Raw genomic sequence first — 27,491 nt, forward strand, 5'->3', positions numbered from 1 at the left:
TTCGGCTTAGAAATGGAGATGAGCACCACACCCTAGAGTCGGACACGACTGGTTGGGGACACCTTTACCTTTACTTTTTAGTCTGAATTTAGACTGATGTCCATACCGTCCTTTAGTTTTACTGGCTGCAATTGCAGTTAGACTGGCTTGTTGGATTCCAGAAGTCTAGCACTAATTCTTTCAATTTACCCAAAGAACTGGTTTCAAAATATCTTTCAGTTCTGTTGTTTCTTAACTGTTGGAAGAAAAAAAAAAAGCCAGGAATCCTGGCTTAATAAACTACAATGTGAAAGAGCAGTGTGCTGGTGTACACAACCTGTTCACTCCAGTTTTCCTCCTCCCTTCGTGAGAACAGAAACACACCAAGAAGGGATAGCTTCGTGTTACGTCTGGACCTGGGATTATGGTTAAATACAGGTAAACAAGCTAGGATTGTAAACACGCATTAAACCAGAGTTTGTTGTTGCTTTATGAATCCTTGTTGCTTGGGTGTATTTATTCATAATCCTGGGTTCAAATGTCATGCAAAAGCTATCTGTCAAGGGCTCCTTGGAGGCTTCTCTCAGTCTAATCCAGTAGCCAAGTCCAGACATAGACAAAGGGATTCCTTTCAAAGCTTTATTCTTCTTTTACAACTTAACAACTATGCCGTTTGCAACTAGATCTGAGCAGCACAGTACCTATGCCCTACGTTGGAACAGTTGGTCCCCGTTTGAAAGGGAATTACTGGCAGACCCCTGAACTTAAGGACTAGGGAGAGTCCCTCCCCTTTTCCCTTGGATCCTCTGGGCGCAGCTGTTGTTTGCGCACCAACCGGGCACTACGCCTCCTTTCCGCGCCCTCCATCTGGCGCCGCTCTCTGCATCGGCGTCGCGCATCCATCAAATCTGCTATCTGCGCTCGGTCACTCCCTGGACTGCTTTCTAAGCTAGGAATGCTGGTGGGAGGAATCTCCGTCAGCTGTTGGCCCTGGGAAAGAGGAGCGCGCTCCTCTCCCATGAGCGACTGCTCTTCCTCAGAATCAGAACTACTCTGGGACTCCATGGGCTCAGTGTCCATCCTGACACTATCCCTTCCTGGTTTGTAGATTGTAGAGCCAACATAGATCAATATGGTCATGGACTTAGGATACCAAAGCCTAGATCCTTCTCACCTCTCCAAAATAGTAAAGAAATATTACTTACTCAGCTAAAAAGAGAAAGTATCCTGTTTTGCTATATTTAGCATTAATCATATCTATGTAACATCATTAATTATAATGATATATAATGAAACTGGTTGAAATAAGTTTTTCACAAAGGAATAGTAAGGGCTTTTGAAAATACTTTCTCTAGCTTTTTCTATGTTCATAGGGATTGCAATCTTGAATCAGTTGAACTGGCAATATAGTTAATGTTTAATTGATTTGTTGGAAGATGCTTTTAATTGGAGACCACACTGTTTTGTTTTTTGGTTCTGTTTTTGTTTTGATCGCTACAGTAACAGGGCATTGAAAAGTAAATGTAAAAGATTGTTGCTTTTGTTTTATGTAATTCAAGCGATCTTATACTTCTTTCAATATATAGCAAAGATGCAACCCCCCATGCTGAGGTTTGGTTATGTGCAGATTTATGTATTTAAACGTAATCAACTGAAATTAAATATATTTCCATGCTGTTTTGTTGATGGGCCTAATCATCAACAATTTAAGTTCTAACAAATATAAGTACAAGTTATGCATTCTCTTTGACGAGTTTATTATTTGATGTGAACTTTTATACGAAAGAGGCTGTTCTTCAGGCCTGATAGTTCAGATTAAAATAGGCTATTTGTCCACCATTGCTGAGAGTAGCTTCCCCTTATAACCCAAGCTGAAATCAACATACAGGGTACATTGGTATGATTTATGGCTGGTATACACAGCATGCTACAGCACAGAACAGACACAAGCATCCAACTCCACTTGGTTCCCAAAAAACACTGGTTTTCAAAAGGTAGGTTGTGACCCAAGATGGGTCACGGTAGCAGCAGCACCACTATTTACTTATGGGGATGGTTTTTTTTTTTTTTAACATAGTGGGGGTAGGGTAAGAGAGACAACTAGAGAAAGTTGGTAGCAACCAATATTGCCTCCAAACTAGGGTTTGGAAAACTTCCTCAAATATGGCTTGGAAGCAAACTATGGTTAATATTAATAATAATTTACCTGATTCCAGCATTGTTGCGAACTATGGTTAGACAAACCAGAAAGTGGAGAAGCGAGTATATGGGCTGCAGCATGTTCCCAATTGTTCAAACCACTAATTTGAGGTCTAAATTGAGCCAAAGTGTGTGTGCAAGGACATCGCTGGATACAACTAACCTCTGAACTAGACTTCTGAATCCGAGAATTTCAGTTACTGGGAGGTTTTAAAATGCAATAAATAAAATAAAACCCCTACAGTTTTGTTGGCACTCTATCATGGATTGTCACCTAAACAAAGCACTCAGTGAAACTTCTCTCTGGTGTACTGCATGTATGGAATATAAAATGGTTGACTGCTTTTCAGTAAATTCTTCTGATGTTGAGGGCTAGTGTTCGCCGTCTTGGGTGTATAGTCTTTCTACATGCTGTGGGGAGTGGGAGTGTGTTGATGGCTAGTGTGAGCCTGGGGAGTTGGACACAAGAGGGTTAATAGGCCAAAATACCTGCTGGCTCAGACTATCCTTTTGGGAGAACATCCTACTGGTGATAATCTTGCCGTGGAATCTAAATAGTTAGATAATTTCATTTTGGAAACACACGCGCACGCGCACACACACACACAGTATGAAAGGTAAATTTGTCAGTCAAACTAAATAAAGCTTACAAGATAAACTTTTTGACCTGTGTATAGATGTAGAAAAGGGGAAAGAAACTGCAGCAGAAATGTTGTATTCCCTATTATAAGAAAGGTTACAAGATACACTGTATATATGTATGTACACATAAATGTGAATGTGTCTGAGAATTTAGAGGATTTCTAAGGGCATGAAGCCTGTGAAGCTCCTGCTATGCGAATAAAACTTAAAACTTCCTAAATGATAATTCTACAGCTTTATCTTAGTGCTATCTGCTTGTGTTTATAAATGAATAGATACAGTGAGTAAATTAATTTTGACTGATGATGTGAAAAGAGCCACACCTTGAAAATGTCTTGTCAAAATCCTATTGCATAATGAATGTGTTTAAGAAGGCACAAGCTGCTTTTGTATTTAAATCTCCATGCTAACTCTTCAATAAAACATTGGGGTTAGCATGAGTTTTGCAAAGGAAAATTATTCTTGGCAAATCGCATTTCATTCTATTTATCCATATGTCAGGTATGTGGATAAAGGTGGCAAATTGGTTATTTGTATCTTTTAAATAAAACCCGTTTGATACACTCTCTCACCAAATACAATACATTTTTTCACCAAAAAAATATTATTCTAGTACACACGGGAATTTTGTAAACCATCATCTAGATAGCGTATATATGTAGGATAGCAATAAATCAATGGTATGCCCTTATCTTGAGATCAAGTGTGTTTGTGCTTCCCTATACTCTAATGGCAATAGTGACAAGATACTTGTACCTCCTATTTGTCCTGGTTGAAAAATGGTTAGCTGTAGCTTCTGTGGTTTAGGTGTAGCTTATGTGGTGACAGGAACAGATTTGTATGCTCCACCTTGGACATCCCATCTCCAGCGCCTTAACACTGGTTCCTTGGAAAGTTAATAAAATGGCCCTTACCTTTGGATCTGTATGGACTGAATACACTTTTTAAACATATGATACTGCCCTGCAGAACGGTTCTGTTTTAGGATGTAGACTAGAGGCAAACGGGGCATTATATGTTTGCCTGTGGGAAAATGATCCATCTTAGTAGATGGTATCTAACCTATCCTTCTCTTGGGGAACTTTTCACTCAGAAAGGCTGTTGTGCCCAATGATATTTCTCAAAACATGTAGATTGGATCATGCATTGAGCAGGGGGTTGGGTAGATTATGTCTAAGGATTAAAGGGAGAATATTAAGGAGAGAGTTCAATAAAGGAGGGTGTATCTCTTCTGGGAGAGGCACTTCAGTTTCTTCTTCAACATGGCTGCTGGTCTTTCATTCATACTCTCAGTATTAAGGGTGAACAAATTGTGGCCCTCCAAATGTTTTGGCCTGCAACTCTCATCAGCCCTAACCAGCATTGTCAATGGTGTGGGATGATGGGAGATGAGGCCCTCTAGATTTTTTGACCTATGTTTTGCCCACCCTCTGCTTGGCCAAGAAATGATCCCACTGACATGATCAGAGTCAGATCATTTCTTGGTCCAGCAGAGGATAATTAAGTTGGAGGAAAAGAAAACTCTAGGCTGCAAGAAGGGTGAGTAGAAAACTAAAAGAAAAAGTAACAACAGAAACAAAGTCTTAAAACTGTGGGGGAAAACAGCAGTGAAGAGCCACTGGAAAGAGAAAGTTTAAGAAGTGCTCTTAGTAAGGAAAGGCAAACCCTGGAGTATTCAAAGAGCCAAGTTAAAATCCAAGTTTGTAAAGTTCTGGATGTTATAACATAAATGGCTCAACTTCTAAAATTTGATTTTCAAAATTCAAGTAGTTGGTCTAGCTGGATTAGGAGATTTGAGAGATATAGGATGGCATCAGGGTTGATACGGAAACTTCAAGATCACCAAGTGAGTGCTCTCATTTTTTGCAATGGGGGCACTACAGATGATATTCTCTGTAGTTTACCTATCACTGCAGAGGACCTAAAAAGATTATAAGGAAGTGAAGGAAGTTTTTGAAAACCATTTTATAGGAAGACAAAATGTCATATATAAAAAAGCAAAATTTAACAAGAGGTACAGTGGAAAACTAGCTGAACAGTAAAACTATGAAACAATAAAAGAAGAGCTTTTAAGGGACAGGATAGCCATGAGCATAAAAGATACAACATTGTCAGCTCAACTTCCGTTGGATCCTGGTTTCACATTAGCTAATGCAATAGCAAAAGTGAAAATGCATGAAACCATAACTAAGAAACAGTTGGATGTACATACTATCCCATAAGCAGTGATACACCATATAATGTGGACATAAATCAAGAACAAAAATGAGAGAAAAGGCAGTCAGACTAAAAGTGCAACCTCAGCACAATCAGAATATGTGAAAACAAGACATGTCACCAGACCTTCAGGAGAGAACACGTGTGGAAGATGTTGCAGGAAACATCCTCATAATTGGCAGCAATGTCCTGTGAAGGAAGCAGAATGTAGGTGATGCCACAAAATAGGGCATTTTCCAGCAGTATCCAGATTGCTTACAACTATAGAAATAATACAGGAACAAATAAAAAGGGCGAATGATAAGGAACCACTGGAACCCATATTTTTAGGATCTGTATTGTCAATATAACAGATGACATCTTGGTATATAAACATAAACTTAAATGGAAAAGTGTTCAATTTAAAATTGATACAGGAGCTAAAGTCACTGCAATTCCCACAAAAGACTAGAACCCATATCAGGCTAGACAGGTACAACCCACAAATAAGGTTCTTTGTGGAGCCAATAAAAATATATTGAAAGTTTGGGGTGAGTTTCAGAAAATATTAGAAAAAAAGGGAAGGTTTATCATCAACCTGTGTATGTGATACAGGACCTCACTGCACCCCTGTTGGCGTTTCCAGCAAAACAGCAATTATATGTAGTACAGACACTGGAGAACATCACCCAAAACAAACAAATTATTTCAGAAATGTACTCCAAGGTTTTTACAGGACTGGGCAAAATATCAGGAGACTATAAAATAAAGATGATGCCATCAGTCAATCCTTTTGCCTTGACAGCACTACACCAAGTCTCGATTTCTTTGCAAGCTAAGGTGAAAGATGAATTAACAAGAATGAAAAAAAAGGGGGAGTGATCTCTCCGACAGATGAACCTACTGAACAGCATGCAGGAATAGTTGTTGTGCCAAAGTGCAGTGGGAAAATCTGCATTTGTATGGATCTAACACAACTTAAAAAACATGCTTGCAGGGAAAGGTACATGCTTCCAGCAGTCGATTAGGCACTGACTGTGTTCGCGTGGCACACTAAGCCACAGTGGGTTGTTCTCGTGGGTGGCCGCAGAGTGGCTTAGTGTGACTTCTGAACCCAGACCAGTTTTCCGTCGTAAGTAGTTTTGCACAAACAAGACACCATGAAAACCCATGACTTGTAGTAGGGTTGTTTAGATGGGATATTCTCAGCATGGCTTAGTATGACACCTGAACTTGGTAGTGTCATTTTCCTATTGGCTGCTGGGAATGGCTAGAGAGCCTGCAATCAAGAGTGGCAGAAACCCCCGCTGCTCCTTGCAATCTTGCTAGTTCCCCCACCATTCTCCCTCATCCCTTCTCAGCCTCAGGATGGATTTTTTTCAGGAAGGATGGCAGCCTTCCCCCTCTGCAAGGGTGGGGGCCTATTAAAATGGTCCGCCCCCGGAGATTAGTGGATTCCGATGGATTCCAGAGGGCTCTGGGGGATTTTCCTGCTGGTATGGCTAGTGCTCCTGTTGAAGCCCAGGTCACTCTGTGGAATGCAGAGATGACTCGGGTGGTTGACACTATCGCGCCCAAGCGCCCTCTCCCTCTGAGCAGAGCCTGGCCAGCTCCTTGGTATACACCTGAGCTGAGGGCAATGAAGCAAGAGGGGAGATGGCTAGAACGCAGGTGGAGGAAAACTCGTGCTGAGTCTGACTGAACACAGGTAAGAGCCCACTACCAAGCTTACTCTGTGGCGGTGAGGGTGGCAAAGAGACAGTTCATTTCCACCACCATTGCATCTTCTCAGTGTCGTCCAGCGGAGCTTTTCTGAGTGGTTCACGGCCTGTTACATTCTGGGCCAGGGAGAGAGACGGTGGAACCCTCGGTAGCATGCTGTGACAAGTTTGCACAGCACTTTGAGGATAAAGTCGCTCAGGTTCGTCATGAATTGGACACCAAGATTAATGCAGTTCCATTGGTAGAGGCGTTCAGAGCACCGTCTGGTCCAGTTTTATTGGATGAGTTTCAGTTACTGAGGCCTGAGGATGAGGACAAGGTGCTTGGCCAAGTCCGATGGACCACTTGGGTGCTTGACCCTTGCCCTTCATGGCTTATTAAATCAAACAAGGAGAGGATGTCTGGCTGGGTCCAGGAGGTTGTAAATTCCTCCTTGAGAGAGGGAGTGGTGCCTGCCGCTTTAAAAGAGGCAGTAATTACACCACTCCTGAAAAAGCCTAACCTGGACCCAGAGGATGTTAACAGTTATAGGCCAGTGGCCAACATCCCCTTCCTGGGCAAGGTGCTTGAGCAGGTGGTTGTAGGACAGCTCCAGGCACTGTTGAATGAAACGGATTATCTAGATCCATTTCAATCGGGCTTCAGACCTGGTTTTGGAACAGAAACTGCCTTGGTCACCCTGTGGGATGACCTTTGCCGGGAAAGGGACAGGGGGAGTGCGACCCTGTTGATTCTTCTGGACCTCTCAGCGGCTTTCGATACCATCGACCATGGTATCCTTCTGGATAGGTTGTCTGGGTTGGGAGTTGGAGGCACTGCACTACAGTGGTTCCGCTCCTGCTTGGATGGCCGATTCCAGAAGGTGGTGCTGGGGGATTATTGCTCTGTGCCATGGCAATTGTGCCATGGGGTTCCACAGGGCTCTGTTTTATCCCCTATGCTGTTTAGCATCTACATGAAACCGCTGAGGGAGGTTATCCGGAGGTGTGGTCTGAGGTGCCATCAATATGTGGATGACACCCATCTCTACCTCTCTTTCTCATCAAAACCAGGTGAGGCAGTGGCTGTTCTGAATCAGTGCCTGGACACGGTAATGGACTGGATGAGGGCCAATAAACTGAAACTCAATCCAGACAAGACAGAGGTGCTGTCAGTGGGTGGTTCGTCTGCCCGGCTAGGTGATATTCAACCTGTTCTGGAGGGGGTTGCACTCCCCCTAAAGGATCACGTTCATAGTTTGAGGGTGCTCTTGGATCCAGAACTGTCATTTGAGGCACAGGTGAACTGAGTGGCACGGAGCACTTTTTATCAGCTTAGGCTGGTATACCAACTACGCCCTTATCTGGACAGAGATAGCCTAGCAACAATGATCCATGCTCTGATAACTTCTCGTCTGGATTACTGCAATGCGTTATACGTGAGGCTGCCTTTGAAAACGGTCCGGAAACTTCAGCTGGTCCAAAATAGGGCAGCAAGATTGTTAATAGGGATTGGCCTGCGAGCTCATATTACGCCAGTACTTTTCCAGCTGCACTGGCTGCCAGTCCATTTCCGGGCCTGATTCAAAGTGCTGGTATTAACATTTAAAGCCCTTAACAGCTTGGGGCTAGGTTACCTGAAGGATCGCCTCCTCCCATATGTGCCTGCCCGGACCTTAAGATCATCGTCAGCGGCCCTTCTCCATGAGCCCCTGCCAAAGGAAGTGAGGCAGGTGGTTACTAGGAGGAGGGCTTTTTCTGTTGTGTTACCCCGGCTCTAGAATGAGCTCCCTAGTGAGTTTTGCCTGGCACCTACATTGTATTCATTTCGGCGCCAGGTGAAGACCTTTTTATTTTCCCAGGCATTTTAGCATTTTAGCTTTCTAAACTTTTAGCTTTGCTGTTTTAAATCTGTATTTTAAACTCCTGCACTGCTGCTAGGTTTTATTGTGGTTGTATTGTTATACTGTGGTTTTAATGTTCTATATATTTTAAATAGGTTTATTGTGTGTTGTTCGGTTTTAATTTTTGTGAACCGCCCAGAGAGCTTCAGCTATTGAGCGGTATAGAAATTAAACAAACAAACAAACATCTTTTTTTTGTGGGAATCATGAAAGAAGGACACCTAAATGCATTCTCAGTTAAAAAAAAATCGCCCCTGTGGAAATGTGCAAGAGTGAATGACCACTGCTAGGAATTTTGTAATTTCCTCCTCCGTTGTACTCTACTGTCAGTCTACTTCCATTTGGCCTTTTGTCTGCCTCAGAACACTTCTGAAAGATAATTTCTGAAATTGTCTCCAGATTTCAAGGTCCATGCAGACCATAGAGGAAGCATACTGTGCTGTTGCTGCCTCTATCATGAGTTCCTTGTTCCTCAATGCTTCGTGTTGAAGACAAAAGAGAGTGTATCATGGTGTATAAGTGTGGCTAAGTATGATTTCTGTCTTGGCAGTACAGCAGGACCTGGTTGCCTGAAGACAGTTTTATTCACCACAGGCAAGAGTCTAATTATAAGTTTGCAATAAGTTCCTTTTATGAGTGTTTCAGACTGCCACCAGCACCTGCTCTACTAGCTTGCTTACTTTCACTAAGTATAAAGGTGAGTGAACTAGAGTTTTGAAGCTATTTTTAAAACTGTTGATAACTAGCAATCCTAGTTAAGGTCTGTGCTGATGGTAAGCCTTAACCTTAGTAAAACCTACATGGGAATGGCAGGAGAAATTATGATGAGGTGGCCGGGGGCAGGGTAACAGTGGTTAAGGGACTGGTAGTGTTATGTGTGCATCATCAGCCTGGTTTCCATATAGGTTTGATCAGACTGCTACTTATTCTGTTCTTTTTCTTACATTCCTGATCATCAGTATGTGTCCATTTCTGCTTTTTACGTGTATTCACTCAAAGGGGAAAATGAAAGCTTCCTAAAGAGGTTATATAATGTTGAATCTATTAATATAATCGCCACATAATTTGGCCCGATTCTGTCTGACGATGCATCAGTGCATCATCAGTAGTGACTTAACTAACCCCAGGGATCTTTTGTTTATTACCTAATGGAGTACTTAACTCAGATCTTTATATTATTGAAAAAAATATGCCATGCATTTCAACAGATTTGTATAGTATTATCCCAGTATCCTTTAACATACATGTGAATAAAGCAGTCTGGGAGATGATTTTTTCAGTAGTGGTGCCCAACTGTTACTATAGCCTCCCCAGACAGAATTGTGAGGCATCTATGTTATTATAATTCTGATATTAGATTAAAGCTTAATTTACCAAGTCTTTCTAACTGGATTGCTTCTGCTGCCTTTTACTGGATTTATGAGTTTTATTGACAGGTGTTTTACTACGATTTGTCTATTCCTTCCTGTTTTCACTTATTATTATGGATTTATCATTTTAAATGTTTATTTTTGCAAATTGCGTTTGCAGCAGCATTGAAAATTGACTCGAATTCTTTTAATAGTGTGGTTTCATGTGGATATTTGGATTATAGGGCATTCCCTCTTTTCTGTAGGTGAATTTCTGGTTTATTTTAATATAATAGTGATACACTCACTAAAATATGTGAGCCTCAAAAGATTTAGGTGATTATTTACTATAAGATGTTTGAATTGCAAACATCATATTATTTTTTAATAATTTAACTATAAGGCATGATTCATACTGAGGATCATCCTTGATTGTCCCAGCTTCTAGAAGTGCCTGCTACATGGCAATATAAACTAATCTAAAAGGCTAGAGGTAAAGGAGAGCTGTGCCATTATGAGCCTGGTTGTGCAATCTGATTTATGGCAAGCATTTATTTATTTATTTATTTATTTATTTCTATACCTCCCAATAGCCGAAGCTCTCTGGGCAGTTCACAAAAATTAAAACCAAACAACACACAATAAAACAATTTAAAATATATAGAACATTAAAACCACAATATAACAATACAACCACAATAAAACCTAGAAGCAGTACAGGAGTTTAAAATAAAGATTTAAAACAGCAAAGATAAAAATTTAGAAAGCTAAAATGATAAAATGCCTGGGAAAACAAAAAGGTCTTCACCTGGCGCCGAAAGGAGTACAATGTAGGCGCCAGGCGAACCTCACTAGGGAGCTCATTCCAGAGCCGGGGTGCCACAACAGCAAAAGCCCTCCTCCTAGTGTAGCAGAAATCAGAGTCAGAGAGACCACGGTAAAGTAAAGAAAAATGAGTATTCTTTATTTAACGCGCGGGCTTAAGGCTGGAATCTTTTCCAAAGAGCCAAAAGCCCCGAGGCATAGCCACACATTACTTTTATAGAGATGATGACACACAAGCGACCCTTTCTCCCACCCCCTCTCCTGTGGTTTTACAGTTGGTACAGTTGTTTATAGTACAGGAAATGGGCCATAGGACATTCTATCTTGAGAACAAGGATACAGTCTTGCAGTAAGCAAAAAGGCAAAATCATGACTGTGTTGTGCAATTCGGCTTGCTGACAGGGGAAGTCTCTACATTGCTGTTCCTGCCAAACTATGCTAGCTCAGCAAGAACATGAGACCACTTAGTCTGACCCCCGACATGGCTGCTACACTAGTAGCCACCCGCCTCACTTCCTTTGGCAGGGGCTCACGAAGAAGGGCCGCTGATGATGATCTTAAGGTCCGGGCAGGCACATATGGGAGGAGGCGATCCTTCAGGTAACCTGGTCCCAAGCTGTTAAGGGCTTTGAATGTTAATACCAGCACTTTGAATCGGGCCCGGAAATGGACTGGCAGCCAGTGCAGCTGGAAAAGTACTGGCATAATATGAGCTCTCTGGCCAGTCCCTGTTAACAATCTTGCTGCCCTATTTTGGACCAGCTGGTTTCCGGACCGTTTTCAAAGGCAGCCCCACGTATAACACATTGCAGTAATCCAGACGAGAAGTTATCAGAGCATGGATAACTGTAGCTAGGCTATCTCTGTCCAGATAAGGGCGTAGTTGGTATACCAGCCTAAGCTGATAAAAAGTGCTCCGTGCCACTGAGTTTACCTGTGCCTCAAGTGACAGTTCTGGATCCAAGAGCACCCCCAAACTACGAACCTGATCCTTTAGGGGGAGTGCAACCCCCTCCAGAACAGGTTGAATATCACCTAGCCGGGCAGACGAACCACCCACTAACAGTACCTCCGTCTTGTCTGGATTGAGTTTCAGTTTATTAGCCCTCATCCAGTCCATTACCATGCCCAGGCACTGATTCAGAACAGCCACTGCCTCACCTGGTTTTGATGAGAAAGAGAGGTAGAGATGGGTGTCATCTGCATATTGATGGCACCTCAGACCACACCTCCGGATAACCTCCCCCAGCGGTTTCATGTAGGTGTTAAACAGTATAGGGGATAAAATAGAGCCCTGTGGAACCCCATGGCACAATTGCCATGGCACAGAGCAATAATCCCCCAGCACCACCTTCTGGAATCGGCCATCCAAGTAGGAGCGGAACCACTGTAGTGCAGTGCCTCCAACTCCTAACCCAGACAACCTATCCAGAAGGATACCATGGTCGATGGTATCGAAAGCCATTGAGAGGTCCAGGAGAATCAACAGGGTATGATTCACAAGCATGCATGTGAATTAACCCTAGGCAGTGGACAGAGGCCAACTTGTTCCCTTGTTTAAGCTTGAATGAGATGAATAATTAAGCTGGCAATTTTTTTATGTTTTAAAATACCACTTCAAACAATTAATCTTTTTGCCCTTTTGCTGCCTCATATTCTGTTGGGAAATGAACTCGTAGGAAAGGTGTATTGAAGGCAAATTGGTATGCTGACCACTTTAACAAGAGAATGAGTAGATGTCAAAGGAGTTTTAAAAGTAGTTGTGTGGGGGGCGGGGAGTTCATCTGGTTTAAATCTGACTAGAGGAAGGCTAGAGAAACAGGAAGAAGAATAGAGGATAATTTGGCTTTTCTGACTCTCATGGCAAACAACAGCTAAAGTGGGTGCAGAGGGACGTGAACGATATTTTATGAAAGGTGATAAAATAAAAGATACCAGAAAATAATGATTTCCCTTTGGAATCCAGCAAAGGAATACAATTGTATAAACAATAAGTGAAACACTCTGCATTGTTAAACACACACACACACAGAGCTTGTTCCAGCATAACTATTTGGGGTTCCAGATCCACTGAAAGTAATGGTTACTGTGACACTGCTTTCCAAGACACTACTATTTTGGTGAACCATTACTTGCACTCTTGCTTGAGTGGTAGTTTTGTTATGTGCATGTTATGGTTGCCAGGTGGGAAGTTGTAATGTGGAATGGTGGTGTCAGTTGTATAGACTCCCGGTGTCTATTCTAGCAACTAGACAAATTCTAGGACTTAGGTCCACCACTCTGGCACTGCTACCCATCCAGCTCCAAGGTAGTGGTGAAACTGAAACTAGCCACAGCATAGGATATCATGCCATATCTATATTACCTAAATAATGCGCCTGTTAAGGTATGGCTCCTAACAGCTCAAATTTCCCAGCATTTTGGAGCTTGAGTGAACATAGAAAAAACAACATGTTAAGCTGAAAGGGTTTTGTTAATTGAATAGTGAATTAAATAATGAATTGAACTGAACTGAACTGAACTGAATTGAATAGTGTGTATATGTAAAAAAACTCAACATTTACCACCATTTCAGTGAAGTAGGTAATGGCACTGACTGGGAAAGTTTTTTAAAAACCTATACTTTAAAACAACTGGGGGGAAAACCCCATTCTAGTCGCCTCCATTTTACATTAATTGCAGTGATCAGAAAAAGGTATTTTTTTAAAAAAATTAACATTGTAGGGTTATAGTACTATACTATAACAATGGTGTGTATTTACACCATTAAATACATAATGCTTGTGTATTTAACAAGATGGTGGACTGGAAAAGTTTTTTTTTATTTAAAATCATTATACCCCTATAATGCTAATTTGAAGAAAATATTTTAAAAGAACATTTCTGGTCACTGCCATTTATCATTTTGTTAAAATGGCGGTGACTGGAGAGGGGTTTTCCCCATCATTTAAAAATATATCTTGCATTATAACACTCCTTCATTTACATAGCATTTTGCAATCATATATAAAAGCATATCACCAAAAAATAATAAACAGGTGATAAAAATGGTGCCCACCCTAAAGATTATATTGAAGGTGTGCTGAGCTATGATAGGTTCACATGCCTGATAGGTCATTGTCCATATCAAAACAACCTCTCTTATAAGAGACAGAAGAATAGTGCTAGAGGCATCTACACCTGTGGAGATTGCATTACTCTCCCAACCTTCTAAAAAAAAAAAAAGTAATACTTGCTCTGTAAGAAAATGGATGGGAGCAGCACTGAGAAAATACTGGAGGATTTAGAGGATTACAAATGGATAACAACATACGGAACACACACACCCCCTGTCAAATGTGCGTAAATGATTTTACTCCTTATTTGGAAGCAGTCCTTGTTAAAGGCAGCTTCTGTGGACTGGAATTATTTTGAAAGGGATGTTATGCACAGGTGACTCCTGGAGGCGAATGGTCTGCTCTTCACTTTTGATAGAGTAGTATGGGGTATTAAAAAAAAACATTTCTGGTAAGTTGTGTATACTGGAATGTGTTCCGTTGTTTCAAAAGCAGACTGGAAATTTAGTTTTCAGTCGCACCTACTTCCTTTACAGCTACTCAGTCAATGGCCTGTCAAGGTCTTTGTGACCCTTTTGGTCAATTTTAGATCTAGTGGCCATCATTATAGCCTTCATAAGTCTATACAGGGACTACCTGTAAATATTAGTGTATTACAGGCTACTGTAATGTGCTCTGTGACAGTGGCCCTGATGAGACTGCTTAGAACTTCCTAACAGTTGTTGATTGCTGGGATCACTTTAATAAGCGTTTATTCCAGCATCTGTAGCACATCTCTTAAATGGCTTTAGTTGGCACAGTAGCCTATTGAACAAGGAAAAGCTTGCTGGGTTGGCTTGCTGGGTTAGCTGCAGCTTGCTAGGTTTTAGGAGATTTTAGCCATGATTCTGCTTGGGTAGACTCATTTATTTATTTATTGCATTTATATCCCACCTTTTTCCTCTTGCAAGGAACCCAAGGCAGCTAACATTATCCTCCTCCTCTCCGTTTTATCTTCACAACAACCCTGTGAGGTAGGTTGGGCTGAGAGTCTGTGACTGGCCCAAAGTCACCCAGTGAGCTTCCATGGCCAAGTGGGGACTAGAACCTGGATCTCGCAGCTCCCAGTCCGTCACTCTCACCACCACACTACACTGGCTCTCAATATTTATTGTTAGATGAGATTGTGAATCTTGGAAATGTTCCTGACAACAGAAAATGGAGATGGAGAACTAATTGGAGAAAGAGGCTGAATTGAGACTTCAGACTTGTGCAGCAAGAGGGAGAGAACGTGCTTTATGACTTCTCTGGAAGATGGAGCTTAGAGCTACACTCCTGTTTTGGGAGCAAGACAATGCTGCTTTCTATGCTGAACTTAAACACAACAGTAGAAGTTCAATGCAAAGTGTAAACACAGCACAAAGAGTAATAGGTAATTCCAGCTATTGTAAAGTATCACCTTAAAAGCCAACCAAATAACAATCTAGTGCTATGAGTAGCCCAAGCTGTATCTAGTTAAATACAGGGCAATCCTGCATGAAGTTACCCATGCAACATTATAATATAGTGTTTTAATAATGCTTACAAAGAAATGATTATAACATAGAAAAGGCTGTTTGAAACTGCCCACATCTTACAAAGACCCTATGATTATATCCTACTAGTGCTCATCCATATGATGGTCTACGTTTACTTTCTCCCACCTAAGTAAATAGTTTTCAATAGTTTAACTTTTGTGAGAGAAAGGAAAACTTCTTATACCTAAGAGACAGTCTTTTCCCATATGAACCTGCATGGTTTTTAAGATCTGTGTACAGGCTCTTTTCCATCTCCTGTTGGTGAAGGCACAACTGACTGGGAAATGGGAGATGCCCCTCTCTGTGCCTGCATCTAAACTGTGGAACTCCCTGAGGGAGGTTTGTTTGGCTCCCTTTCTGTTGATAATACAATACAAGACCTATCTGCAGTGTACAATGATTTAAATGTTTTGTTCTTCCATTATAAAATTCCTGTGCTATTTTAATAATGTATTGTCTTGTCTTGTATTATTTTACAGCCCCTTGAAGAAGGCCTTAAAATAAAAATAGGCTGAAATGTGTTGGGCTTTTTTACAAATAAAATCTTTGTTCCAGCATCTTGAGATGCGTCTCTTCCATTTGTGGGTCTAATTTGGATGCTCTCCCACTTTTGCACCTTTTGTTTTCTCCCTCTCTGTTGGCCTTTTGCCACCTGGACAAGATTATTCTTTTCCAGCAAGCATTTCATTGATGAATTGTTTGAAATCACCCTCTATTTTTAAAGTTTTTATTATGTGCTGTGCATGACTCCAGTGATTTGGTTTTTATGATATGTTTTTCTTGTTGGTTTAATATGATGTGCGCTTCTGTGAGTGTTAAATAACAAAGATATATTACACTCATTGGTACGAAATAACAGATAAGCCTCATGATATAAACCAAGATCTGGGAAATTAAATTCTCCCTTCCTAATTGGCAACTGCATCCTCTTCAGTGAAAACCAGGGAGCAGAAAGACACACACACCCCCGCTGCCAATAAACATTCAGAATGCTGTATAGAGTTTTTGAAAATACGTTTGGAGAATATATAAAGAAATATTACGCAATACATATATTACCCATCATAAGACATTAGAGATGTGTTATTAAAGTTTTGGTTTCAAGACTGTGTGTGGTAACTGTTTGCCCTTCAACTGTTAGATTTTCATAGCACAAGCAGGTCTGTGCAAATATTTAATGTCTTTATATGGTTTAGAATTTCTGATATGTACACCTTCAGTATTTCCCATAATCAGCCAACATAATGAGGGATGTTATTATTTGAAGCATTAACCTTCTAATACAACTTTTTATGAAGTATAGTGCCTGGTGTGTGTTTTTTGTACAATTACTTTAATATCAGTCTTACTACTGGTATTTTGCACTTGTAGGTTTGATCGTGTTAAGTTTTAGATGTTGTTCTGAGAGTTAATTTGAAAATATGGGTTTCTTTTCTACGTTGGGTAGCACTGTTTTACTTATTGGCATTGGATACTGAATCTAAATCTTTGATGCTTGGTCTGGGAACTCTCTGGGAGGTCTGAAATACATTCTAGTGTAATCTTTGTTGGTCCTCATTATGAATAAATAGAATCTGGGATAGAAATTTAGGGCACCATTCTAGGACTGTTGATGCCAATTGTTTGCAGGTGTGATCAACTGAATTTTAGCACTCTTAATTGGAATCAATAGAATCATTTCAAGGCAACAGGCCTGGAGTGTTTCAGCTAATGCCTTAGCAATAAATGTTATTGGGTGCTCCTTCCTCTCCCAGTCTTTGCAGAACTAAGCTAAAAGGTGGCACGTTAAGAATTTTATGGATGACTTTAGTTTTTAGGAAAGCTTATCTAAATGTTTATAGAATCTGTTAATTAAACTGTGTCTTTATATAGCTTAAAGTATTCTCTATACTTGAAGAATTGAAGAAGGGTGGTTTAGAGGATGGCGTGATCCAGATGCTTACTTAAAATGTTTAGGCTTGCAATGCCCAGGGTTCTAAAACTAAGAACATAATCTAGTTTGTCAATTTATAAATCAGGGTGTAATGCCATACATAGGAATGAGAAAGTCACATGATATAGTCTAATATTCCTGATCCACTTATTCTTAGTGTGGCTTTAATCATCCACACAGTTCACATGCCATAAATCAAACATAACTTGCTCCTACATGCCTACATATTTTTGAAATAAGACTCCTCCACAGGCAGGCTTGTTTGTTCAATTGTGGGGGCAGAATTTGTTTATAAGAGTTCTTCACGTTCCCTTTTTGAATTAGTACTTGCTGAGCCAGAGCTAGGATGGGAGTTTTGTCTAGAAAGAATATTGAAAGAAACCTTGTCTTGAGTAAATAGGAAAATGAGAGAATTCCTAGGTGTTTTACTAAAAGCTAAGGCTTTGATGTGTAGAGACCTACTACTGTTCTCTTTAATGAATTTTACAGGAAAGGCTGCCTCTAATTTTGTTCTTAAGTATTACATCATACATTTGGTATGATCTAAACACCTTCACCTGTTGCTATTAATTTAGCTATTGAATTGTTTTTAAATTTTGTATGCTAAAAGTTTTTATATTACATTTTGTAATTTTCATGAACTGCCCAGAGAGCTTTTACTATTGGGTGGTACAGAAATAAAATAATTATTAATAATATTAATTATTATTAATAATAATTATTAATAACAATAATAATACACTTTTCCATTTCAGGTATACTAAACCACTAACCTTTGCTGACTGCATAAGTGATGAATTACCACTGGGATGGGAAGAGGCATATGACCCCCAGGTTGGAGTCTATTATATCGACCATAACACCAGTAAGTGTGATATGATTTTGCACTTAATTCCTACATATTATCTTCATTAAAATCCATATGGAGTTCTCATGTTCAGATACATCTGCACAGTTGAATTTTCTTATTATTCCAAACTACTGTACATTGATCCCCTGCTTCCAAATGTCTGCCTGGTCAAGTTGCTTATTTAGCTAAAGCACTTCACTTTCTGTTCCAGAATCAAAGCATAAAATGTTAAGAAAAGCTGGCAATGAAAGTGGATTACATTTTTTCCTTCAGAATGTTCATAATGTTTTGCCTATACTCGTACTCTGTCCTAGAGATGTAAAATTTCCAGAAATTTTGAAGCCATATGAAAAAAAAACTGGGGAAAAAAACAAAGTGAGGAGGGTGGCTACCAAGAAGAGGGCCTTTTCTGCTGTGGCGCCCCGGTTGTGGAATGAGCTCCCTAGAGAGGTTCACCTACTTGCTTTCTGGTGCCAGTTGAAGGCCTTTTTATTTTCCCAGGAATTTTAGCATTATGGTCTTTTAGCTCAGCTGTTTTAAATTTGTTACTGTATGTTAAATGTCTGCATTGCTACTAGGTTTTATTCTGGTTGTACCTTTTTACAGTAGTTTTAAGCTTTTATATTTTATATTCTTTGTATGCTGTACTTACTGTTTTAATTTTTGTGAACCGCCCATAGAGTTTCAGGTATTGGGCAGTATAGAAATGTAATAAATAAATAAAATTTTAAAATGGAAATCCTGGGAAAAATTGAAAAATAAACAATACTTATTTTTTAAGCACTCTTTAGAGATCTAGGACACAATGGCTGTCTGGGGAATGCTGGGAGTTGTAGGACTTTTTTCTGTCTAAACATGCATAGAATTGTGCCCTTAAAGTCACTTTGTTGCTTTAAGACAGCCTTCAGACAGATATTTTGGACTTCAGCGCCTATCCGCCTCAAGCTAGGGATGGACGAAAGTCACTTACCTGATCCCGAAGCTTGCTTCTCGGTGGGGGGGAGGCGCTCCGTCCCTCCGCCCGAAATTCTGGCTGGGGGGGAGGCGCCCCGTCCCTCCCCCCCGAAATTTTGGCCAGGGGGGAGGCGCCCCGTCCCTCCGGCTGTGAATCTTGTAGTCCTGCCAGGACGCAAATGGCGGCGGCCGTAGCCGCTGCCGTTTGCGTCCCTGCAGTCAGCTGTGATAGGCTACGTAAATGTTTACGTAACCTATCACGGTGTTTTTTTAAAATCTAGCCGTGATAGGCTACGTAAATCTTTACGTAGCCTATCACGTTTGCTTGTTTTTTGTTTTACTTGGAAATGGCGGCGGCGGCAGCCTGTCAGAAGACCAGCCACCGCCGCCGAACCATCGCCGGAGCTGCCGCCGCCAGGGACATTCAACCAAGGTAAGTCCCGGCCCGGGGGGGGCGCGGGGGGGCAGACCGTTTCTCCACCAATTTCAGGGGGCCAAATGCGCTGGCATTCGGCCTCTCCGAGATTCGTGGAGAAATTCTCTGACATCCCTACCTCAAGCAGGAGGGCCACTGTTCAGGAATGCTGGCCATTGTAGTCTAAAGCATCTGTAGAGCACCAGATTGAAGAAGGCTGCTTTAGGATATAAGTAGCCTGTATGTTCCTAAAGTTATATCATGTGTAACTTGGTTTGCTCATAAAATTATCATTATATTTGAAAACTTTAAAAAGTGAACTCAGTTAGTAAATTTGTAATTATTGTCTGAATAATAAACTATACTTTAAAATTTAAATATGCCAAACATGATTAATTTTATGAGCAAACCAAGTTATACGTAACATATTTTAGTTCTTAGTTTATGTCTGGCCAGAGGGAACTTCAGCAAGTAGCCCCTGAAACAGCTGAATCATCCTAGAAGCGAGAAGAAGGAAGACCTCAAAGCAGAGGAAGACAAGTCCAGAAACAGAGGACTCTGTAGCACAAAAGCCAGACTGTCAAGAATGTGTGTTTTTTTCCATATTATGATACGGTGACTTTATTCACATATTGGGAAACTGAGCATGACTTGGAGCATCCCTAAATGTTTATCAATAAAAGATACACCGGATCAATAGTTTTAATAAGAAATGAAAGAAATAACTATGCTGAGAATCTTACAGAGAGGATTAAAAAACATTTTCCTATGGGTTTACTATTTCCAGACATTTTACATCTCCAGTCTTTCTATAAAAGTCTTCTGATTACATCGTTCTTAGAAATCATTTAGGGGAGAAGGAGTAAAGGCTTGGTAACTACATATAAACACCTTGTCTTAAATTCTAAAATAAAATATTTCTTAATCCAAAGCAATTCAATTTTTCCAATTTTTCAGGAAAAAACAAAAATGGTGTTTGGAAAAAACTGGGTTTTCCCCCAATTTTTCTGGGTTTCTTCTGGGCCTTCACACCTCTACTCTGCCCTTGTTCGTAGCTGGCGCACCTTGTACTAATGCAGATGTCATGAACCCTCCTTCACGATACAGCCTGGCAATTGGAACAGCATTATCTGCCGCCAAGATAGCTTTCCACTTGCTGGTAGAGTGCTTATTCTTTATGGTCAATAAGAATTAGAGGGAAACTACATTCAAGATACACACTTGCTAAATGCAGCTAGCTTGCATCCCACTTGTGCCATTCCTTTGATTGTTTCCTTTTTAATTTTGTTCTTTTCATTCTGAAGACGTACACTCTGCACCTATTTGACTAAATTAAGTCAATTTGAATATGCTTTGAATACAGGCATAGTTGTAGTTGGTTTTTTATTATTATCTTCCCAGAGTATGCAACTTCATTTAAGTAATATCTGTTGGATATTTGTGATGGTTTTAGAAAGCTCCAAACTAACTCAAAACCAGATTATCTTAAAACTGAGCAAAACTGGGCAGCTCTAATAAAGCTGTGGTTTATATATAGAACACACATAGATTAGGACCTACAAGGAATTAATTATCATAGGCTTGGATCGAGAGTTGCTCATTAATTAATTGAAAGACTCCTAATGTTCGTGAAAGGGTCTTTGATCCAGTGGAGTCCTGGTAGTGGAAGGGGTGATTTTTGTAGATTCTCTTTGCAACTCTTGTGACACCTGATATCTCCTGTACTTCCCTGGAGGGACTCTTGGTCCTCCAGAGTGGACTTTGGGAGAAGGACAGGAGCGATACAGAGGATTATGTCAAAGATTACTCCCCCCTTCCATCAGAGGAATCACGTGAGTAGAATTCCATTCATAGGATTCTCTGACTCCAAGCCATTGTCTTTGCTCATGCAATATCTTGTAGAGAGACATGTGTGTATTTCTGTTCTTGTTTGCTTATTGCTCAGACTTTGCAGTACTGCTGAGCAGAGTTTAAGCTAATGAGATAATTGTCAAGCAATGTCTGTAAAATGTAAATGTTTCCTTTCATACATACAACATGGAAGGGCCAGTGAATGATTGCCGGAACAGTCAGTGCTGTATAGTTGCTGAAGCTAAACAGGTGTGGATGTGATCTGGATGACAGAACACTGGAAGCCCCATGTAAGAGTAGATTAGCAGAGTAGATACAATAAGTATTTAAACATTCATGTAACAATGGCCAATTCGCATGCAACAGTAACCCTAACTTTAAAAAAAAAAAAAAGTTACTGTGAACTAGCCAGCATGTTTGTTCACGTGGCTCAGTTGCTCCCACTTGGCTCCGTCTGTCTTCTAGAGTGGCTAAGCAATCCAGGGACACTTTGCCTCTGGGTTATTTAGTGCAATGTCCAAACCCAGAACTCCGACTTGTCTCTTGGGCAACAGTTCAGAGTTGGAACCCAGGATTTGCATTGTGAATTGGGCCGATCCCTTGGTATTTCCATTAGACATGATCCTTGCCTGATGGATTAAGATCTATGGGTATTTTGTAGCTTGCTTTTTCCCGTGGAACTTCCCTGCTGTTCTTAAGAAAAGTTGGTGCCCACCCTTCCTCCTGACTGGCCTTCACAGTACCGAATGCCTTGCTGATGAACCATTCCAACTCTTTGTTGCTGTTTTAAACATTTGTGATAATATTTAACTGTATATGATCATTGGTCTGGAACAGGAATGGTTTTATGCCATGCTTTTAGAATAAAATTTTAGGTATTGGTTTAATTTTAAAATGTTTTATGATGACGCTTTGGGAAAACTATTGCTTTGAGAGGAAACATAAACCCCCTTCTAAATAAATAACCAAATAAATAAATAGTTCTTCCTGTGATTACAGTCTCCACAAAACAGATTTCGGCTGTCATAGTCAAATAGCTGATGGAGTACGTGGCTAGAGTAGTCTGGGTAACTTGTAGCCCTTGAGATGTTGTTGGACCATAACTCCCATCAGCCATAGCCAGCATACCCAATAGTGAGGGGTGATGGAAGTTGTAGTCCAGCAACACCTGGAGGGCCACAAGTTGCCCACCTCTGGATTAGAGACGGAATTACAAATTGGGAAGACGGTGGTTCAACTCTTGTCTTGGCCATAAACTAGGTGGCCTAGGATAAGCCACTTTTTTCAGCCTCAGATCCCTCCCTATCTTTAATATGTGGATAGTAAGGCTGACCTACCTTACAGATTGTTTTAAGGATTGAAAGATAATGTATCTGACTCACTTGGACTACTCTAAAAGTGTAATCTTATACATGCCTAATCAAAAGTAAGTACCATTGAGTTCAGCGGGGCTTAGTCCTGGGATTGCAGACGAAGTCAATGTGTAAATGAGGGGTGGCAACACATGGCCTACAGGCTGTATGCAGCCCTCGGAGACCATCTGGGGAGTCTGCCATAGCTGTCCTACTCCTGAAGTCTTCCTCTGCACTGCTGCCGCCACTGCCCCAACAGAATTGGTTCTGCTGGGAAACAGAGTGTGCAAGAACAATAATTTCTGTGTACCCTGTTTCCCAGAAGAATCAGGGTCCCACGAGCTGTTTGTCAGGCTGGCAAGATCTTGATTTTGTGGGGAAACAAGCTGTGTGGGCAGACACATGCGCAGGCCTTTACTTCACTCCCATCCCAGCAATCCTATTTAATATCACTTGGATGGATGTGAGGTTAAAGCTCCTACTCTCACCCCTATGATCATTAGCAGGAATGCTGGGATGGAGGAGAGGTTTTTACCTTGCTCCCATCCCAACAACCTGGAATACACTGCTGGTAGAAAGGTGTTGTTAAAGCTTCTTTCTCCTTCCTGTGATCTGGATCAGAGCGGGGGTGGGGGGTTGGTGTGTGAGTGCATGCACATGCTGCCCTTGGCCACCCATGCAACACCACATGCTACCCTCAGGGCTGTACAAGTTGCCCACCCCTGGTATAAATGCTAGTTGCTGCTATTGGATGTTAGGGACGTGTGAATCACGAAAACTTGAGTTTGCCAAACTCAGAGTTTGTTCTGACTCAAGTCTGTATGAGATTGTGAGCTGTGTTTTTATCTTTTCGCCAGAAAATCCATGCATATCTTCACGCGTATTTTTCCAAATGTACACATCAGTTGTGCATGTCTTTGAAATTTACACATTCTTCTCCCATTGATTAAAGGGTGTGTGTGCATATTTTTCAAAAGTATGCATTTTTTCGTGCACATTTTTCAAATGTACACATGCTGTTGAACACGTCTTTGATCCACGAATCACATTGCAAGCTTGGAAATGTGCAGACTTCAACTGCAGATTGCGTCCAAGTCTATACTCAGTCTAGAGGGTGAATCCTGATAAGAAATGAACTGAAATTAATTTCTCATATGTCCCTATTAGATATACCTCTGCAAGGGCGTAGACAGATAGTATAGGTAACTTTGACATCACCATCAGTTTTCAATAGAAATGAGAAAAGCAAATGCTTCCCTCTATCTTATTCTTGCTATGCATTGCTACTAGGACCTACTTCATGTTATGTTATGTAAAAGATAAATTAAAATATTAGAACCTAATTGCTCAAAACAGGCTGAAGAGCAGTTTTAAAGTTAACAGCTAGTTAAATGAACAGGTACAAATATATATTGGAAGCCTCATTTCAAGGATGCTGTGCTGGCATGATTTCCATTCATTCTAGCAGAACTTCCACTGGCAGAGCATCGTGATTTTGACTGTTAAAGTAAAGACCATGAAACTGAACTTGGAATAATCACTTCCTGACTACAATATTAATGGACATTCTTACTAAGTCCTTTTCCCAGGGGTTCATTTTGACAGTAGGGGAAGAAGCCAAAATTATTATCTCTTGGCATTGACTCTGATACAAGCAACTGGACTTTTTCTTCAGACTTAAAATCATCTCAAAACCCGCTTAAATCCAGTGCATATTTGGCAGTGTGGATTAAAAACTTGTACAGTATCTTTTGACTGTTCTAGTGGGCCGTCTTTCTGTAGCAGCTAGCATGAGTCAAAGCCAGCCCTTGGGTCCTTACTGCTTGCTAGCTGAAGTTTCACGAAGCCTGTAACTGATGTATTGGATTTAACACATTGATGGCTAAACATCATTATAAGCAAGGAACAGATTGGGATATTTTCATTCTAGCCATGTAATCTGTAGTTAATGGTACCTATTCGTCTGCCTGGAAAGTGTCTTCTTTGCAAAAGTCATAACATTTGCCATGGCTGTCCATCATGTTTACGTCAGTCAAAGTTTTATGCAGAATCAGCAGTGAACTTTAGTTCCTCTTTCAGAGGTTGAGAACACGCAGCCAAGGATCTTTGCTTCTATTTTTCTCTCTAACATTCTCACTCCATCCCCATCTTGTGTATAGCAATTTTGATGCTAGAAATGTGAGCAATACAGAGGGTTGGCTATGGGGGAACAGATGACCAGAAGTACTTATACATGGTTCTTTGTCAAACAGGGTTGAGATGTTCTGGAAGGTTAACACTGAAAAGGTCTAGATCAAAAGTCAGTTTTTTCACACTTCAGACTCAAATTTCAGAGTGTAAAGTATGGAAAGAAGGGGATGGGGCATATTAGTGGAAGTGTTATTAACAGTGCTGAATCTCCTCTGTATTTAATAGGATGCTTTTTGGCTGTGCACAGTGTATGCTAGTTTAAATGAATTGCACCTGCTTGTAGCCATCATACCAGCAGCTTCCAGGCATTGGTAACATTAAATGTTTTGGCTCTGGTTTGTGGCAGGTACCTTTCTAGATCATAGGTCATTCAGCCCTAAAAAAAATCTCCTGGCTTGCTTGGATCCCTTCTGTGGCTTCTTTACCACAATTGTTTTTACTAAATATTTAAAAGCACTCCTAAATTGTGCAGATTAGACTCTGGTATCCTGCAGCCCTTCATATTAATTATTCATTATATGGTAGCTAGGCATCCTTGTTCAAGCATGATTAGTTCAGACAGCCTGGAGCATTTAAAGCTGGGTGAAGAACTGAAATTCCTTTTCCTGATTTTCAAACAAAATCCTTGCAGTAGAACTGAGAGAAACAGAAGACCCCCACCCCCATATACTTGCTCACCAACCAGAATGAAACACAACTTCAAATACTTTGCAGTCTCCTCTATATTGTTGACATAATGCACTTTCCTTAGATGAAATCCATTATTATTATTATTATTATTATTATTATTATTATTATTATTAACCTTTCTATACCACCCAGTAGCCAAAGCTCTCTGGGTGGTTTAAAAAGATTAAAAACATTAAAAATACAATGTACAGAGATTAAAAACCAGTTACAAAAGAAAACACGAACAGACAATATACACAAAAGAAACATATCTAAAATAACTTCAAACAAACAATCTCAGAAGCAAACAACCATAACCATAAGACATTCCAGGATTGATTAAAACTTATCATATGCTGCCGAATTCCTGGGAGAAGAGAAGGGTCGTAACCTGACGCCAAAAAGATAACAATGTTCGCGCCAGGTGGGCCTCATCTGGGAAATCATTCCATAATTTGAGGGCCATCACCAAAAACGCCCCCTCCCTTGTCACCATCTTCCAAGCTTCCCTCAGTTTAGGAAGCTGGAGGAGGGCCTTAGATGTTGAGCCTATTATATGGGTAGGGTCATGTCAGGAGAGGCACTCCATCAGGTATTGTGGTCCCAAGCTCTGTAAGGCCTTATAGGTTAAAACCAGCACCTTGAATCGGCTTGGAAACATACAGGCAGCCAGTGCAAGTAGGCCAGAGTCGGTCTTATATGTTCGGACCGCCTGGTCCCCGTTATCAATCTGGCTGCTGCATTTTGCATGAGCTGCAGCTTCTGAACCATCTTCAGAGGCAGCCCCATGTAGAATTCATTACAGTAATCTATCTTGGGAGATTACCAGAGCACAGACAACTGAAGCCAGGTTATTCCTGTCCAGATAGGGGCGTAGCTGGGCCACCAACTGAAGTTGGTAGAAGGCACTCCATGCCACTGAGGCCACCTGAGCCTTAAGTGATAAAGATGGCTCAAGGAGAACCCCCAAGCTATGAACCTGCTCCTTCTGGGGGAGTGCAATCCCATCCAGAATAGGTTGAGCACCTATTCTGTGCTCAATCCATCCAGTCAGAAGAACCACCCACCAACAGCATCTCAGTCTTGTCTGGATAATTTTCAGTTCATTACCCCTTATCCAGTCCATTGTTGCAGCCAGGCACTGATTTAGCACATCCACAGCCTTACCTGAAGAAGATGAAAAGGAGAAATATAACTGCGTGTCACCAGAATACTGATGACAATGTGCCCCAAAACTCCAGATGACTGCCTTCAATGGTTTATGTAGATGTTAAATAGCATGGGGGACAAAACTGACCCCTGTGGAACCCCATACTGGAGAATCCACGGGGCTGAGCAGTAGTCCCCAAGCATTACCTTCTGGACCCAACCATACAAGTAGGAGCAAAACCACTGCAATGCAGTGCCTCCCACTTCCAGCTCAGACAGTCATCCCAGAAGGATCCCATGGTCGATGGTATTGAAAGCTGCCGAGAGATCAAGGAGAATCAACAAGGTCACACTCCTCCTGTTTCTCTCCTGACATAGGTCATCATACAGGGCAACCAAGGCTGTTTCCGTGCCAAAACCTGGCCTGAACCCCGACTGAAATGGTTCCATTAACTTCTGTGAATCTCAAGTGGGAAATAACGAAGGACACAAGGCAGTTCAACTACTTATGGTCTTGTCTGTATTATGTAAAGTCAGTTCTTGTTTCTCTATTCTTGTCTATTCCATGCCAAAGCATAGGTAGGCCTAAAAACGATAGCCATAAGTATGTATATGTATTGGAGGGATGGGAAAATCAAACCTTGCTTTGTGTCATTTTAGTATATCGTTGAGTGGTAGTAGGTAATGATATGGGAATAACCAGCATGTTTTATATTTAAGGG

The 27,491-nt window shown here is 40.9% G+C and overlaps 1 protein-coding gene across 1 annotated transcript in view; it reads left to right on the forward strand.

Moving 5' to 3' along the window:
* Positions 1 to 27,491, forward strand: part of WWC1 (WW and C2 domain containing 1) — a 128,875-nt gene that overhangs the window by 47,650 nt on the left and 53,734 nt on the right. The window contains exon 2 of the mRNA XM_084838626.1: positions 18,095 to 18,204. Coding sequence (XP_084694752.1) covers positions 18,095 to 18,204 — 110 coding nt within the window. The remainder of the gene's footprint in view (positions 1 to 18,094; positions 18,205 to 27,491) is intronic.

Source organism: Heloderma suspectum, chromosome 2, assembly GCF_057233095.1.
Source record: "Heloderma suspectum isolate Gila_16-S chromosome 2, 16-S_ref, whole genome shotgun sequence".
Taxonomy (NCBI): domain Eukaryota; kingdom Metazoa; phylum Chordata; class Lepidosauria; order Squamata; family Helodermatidae; genus Heloderma; species Heloderma suspectum.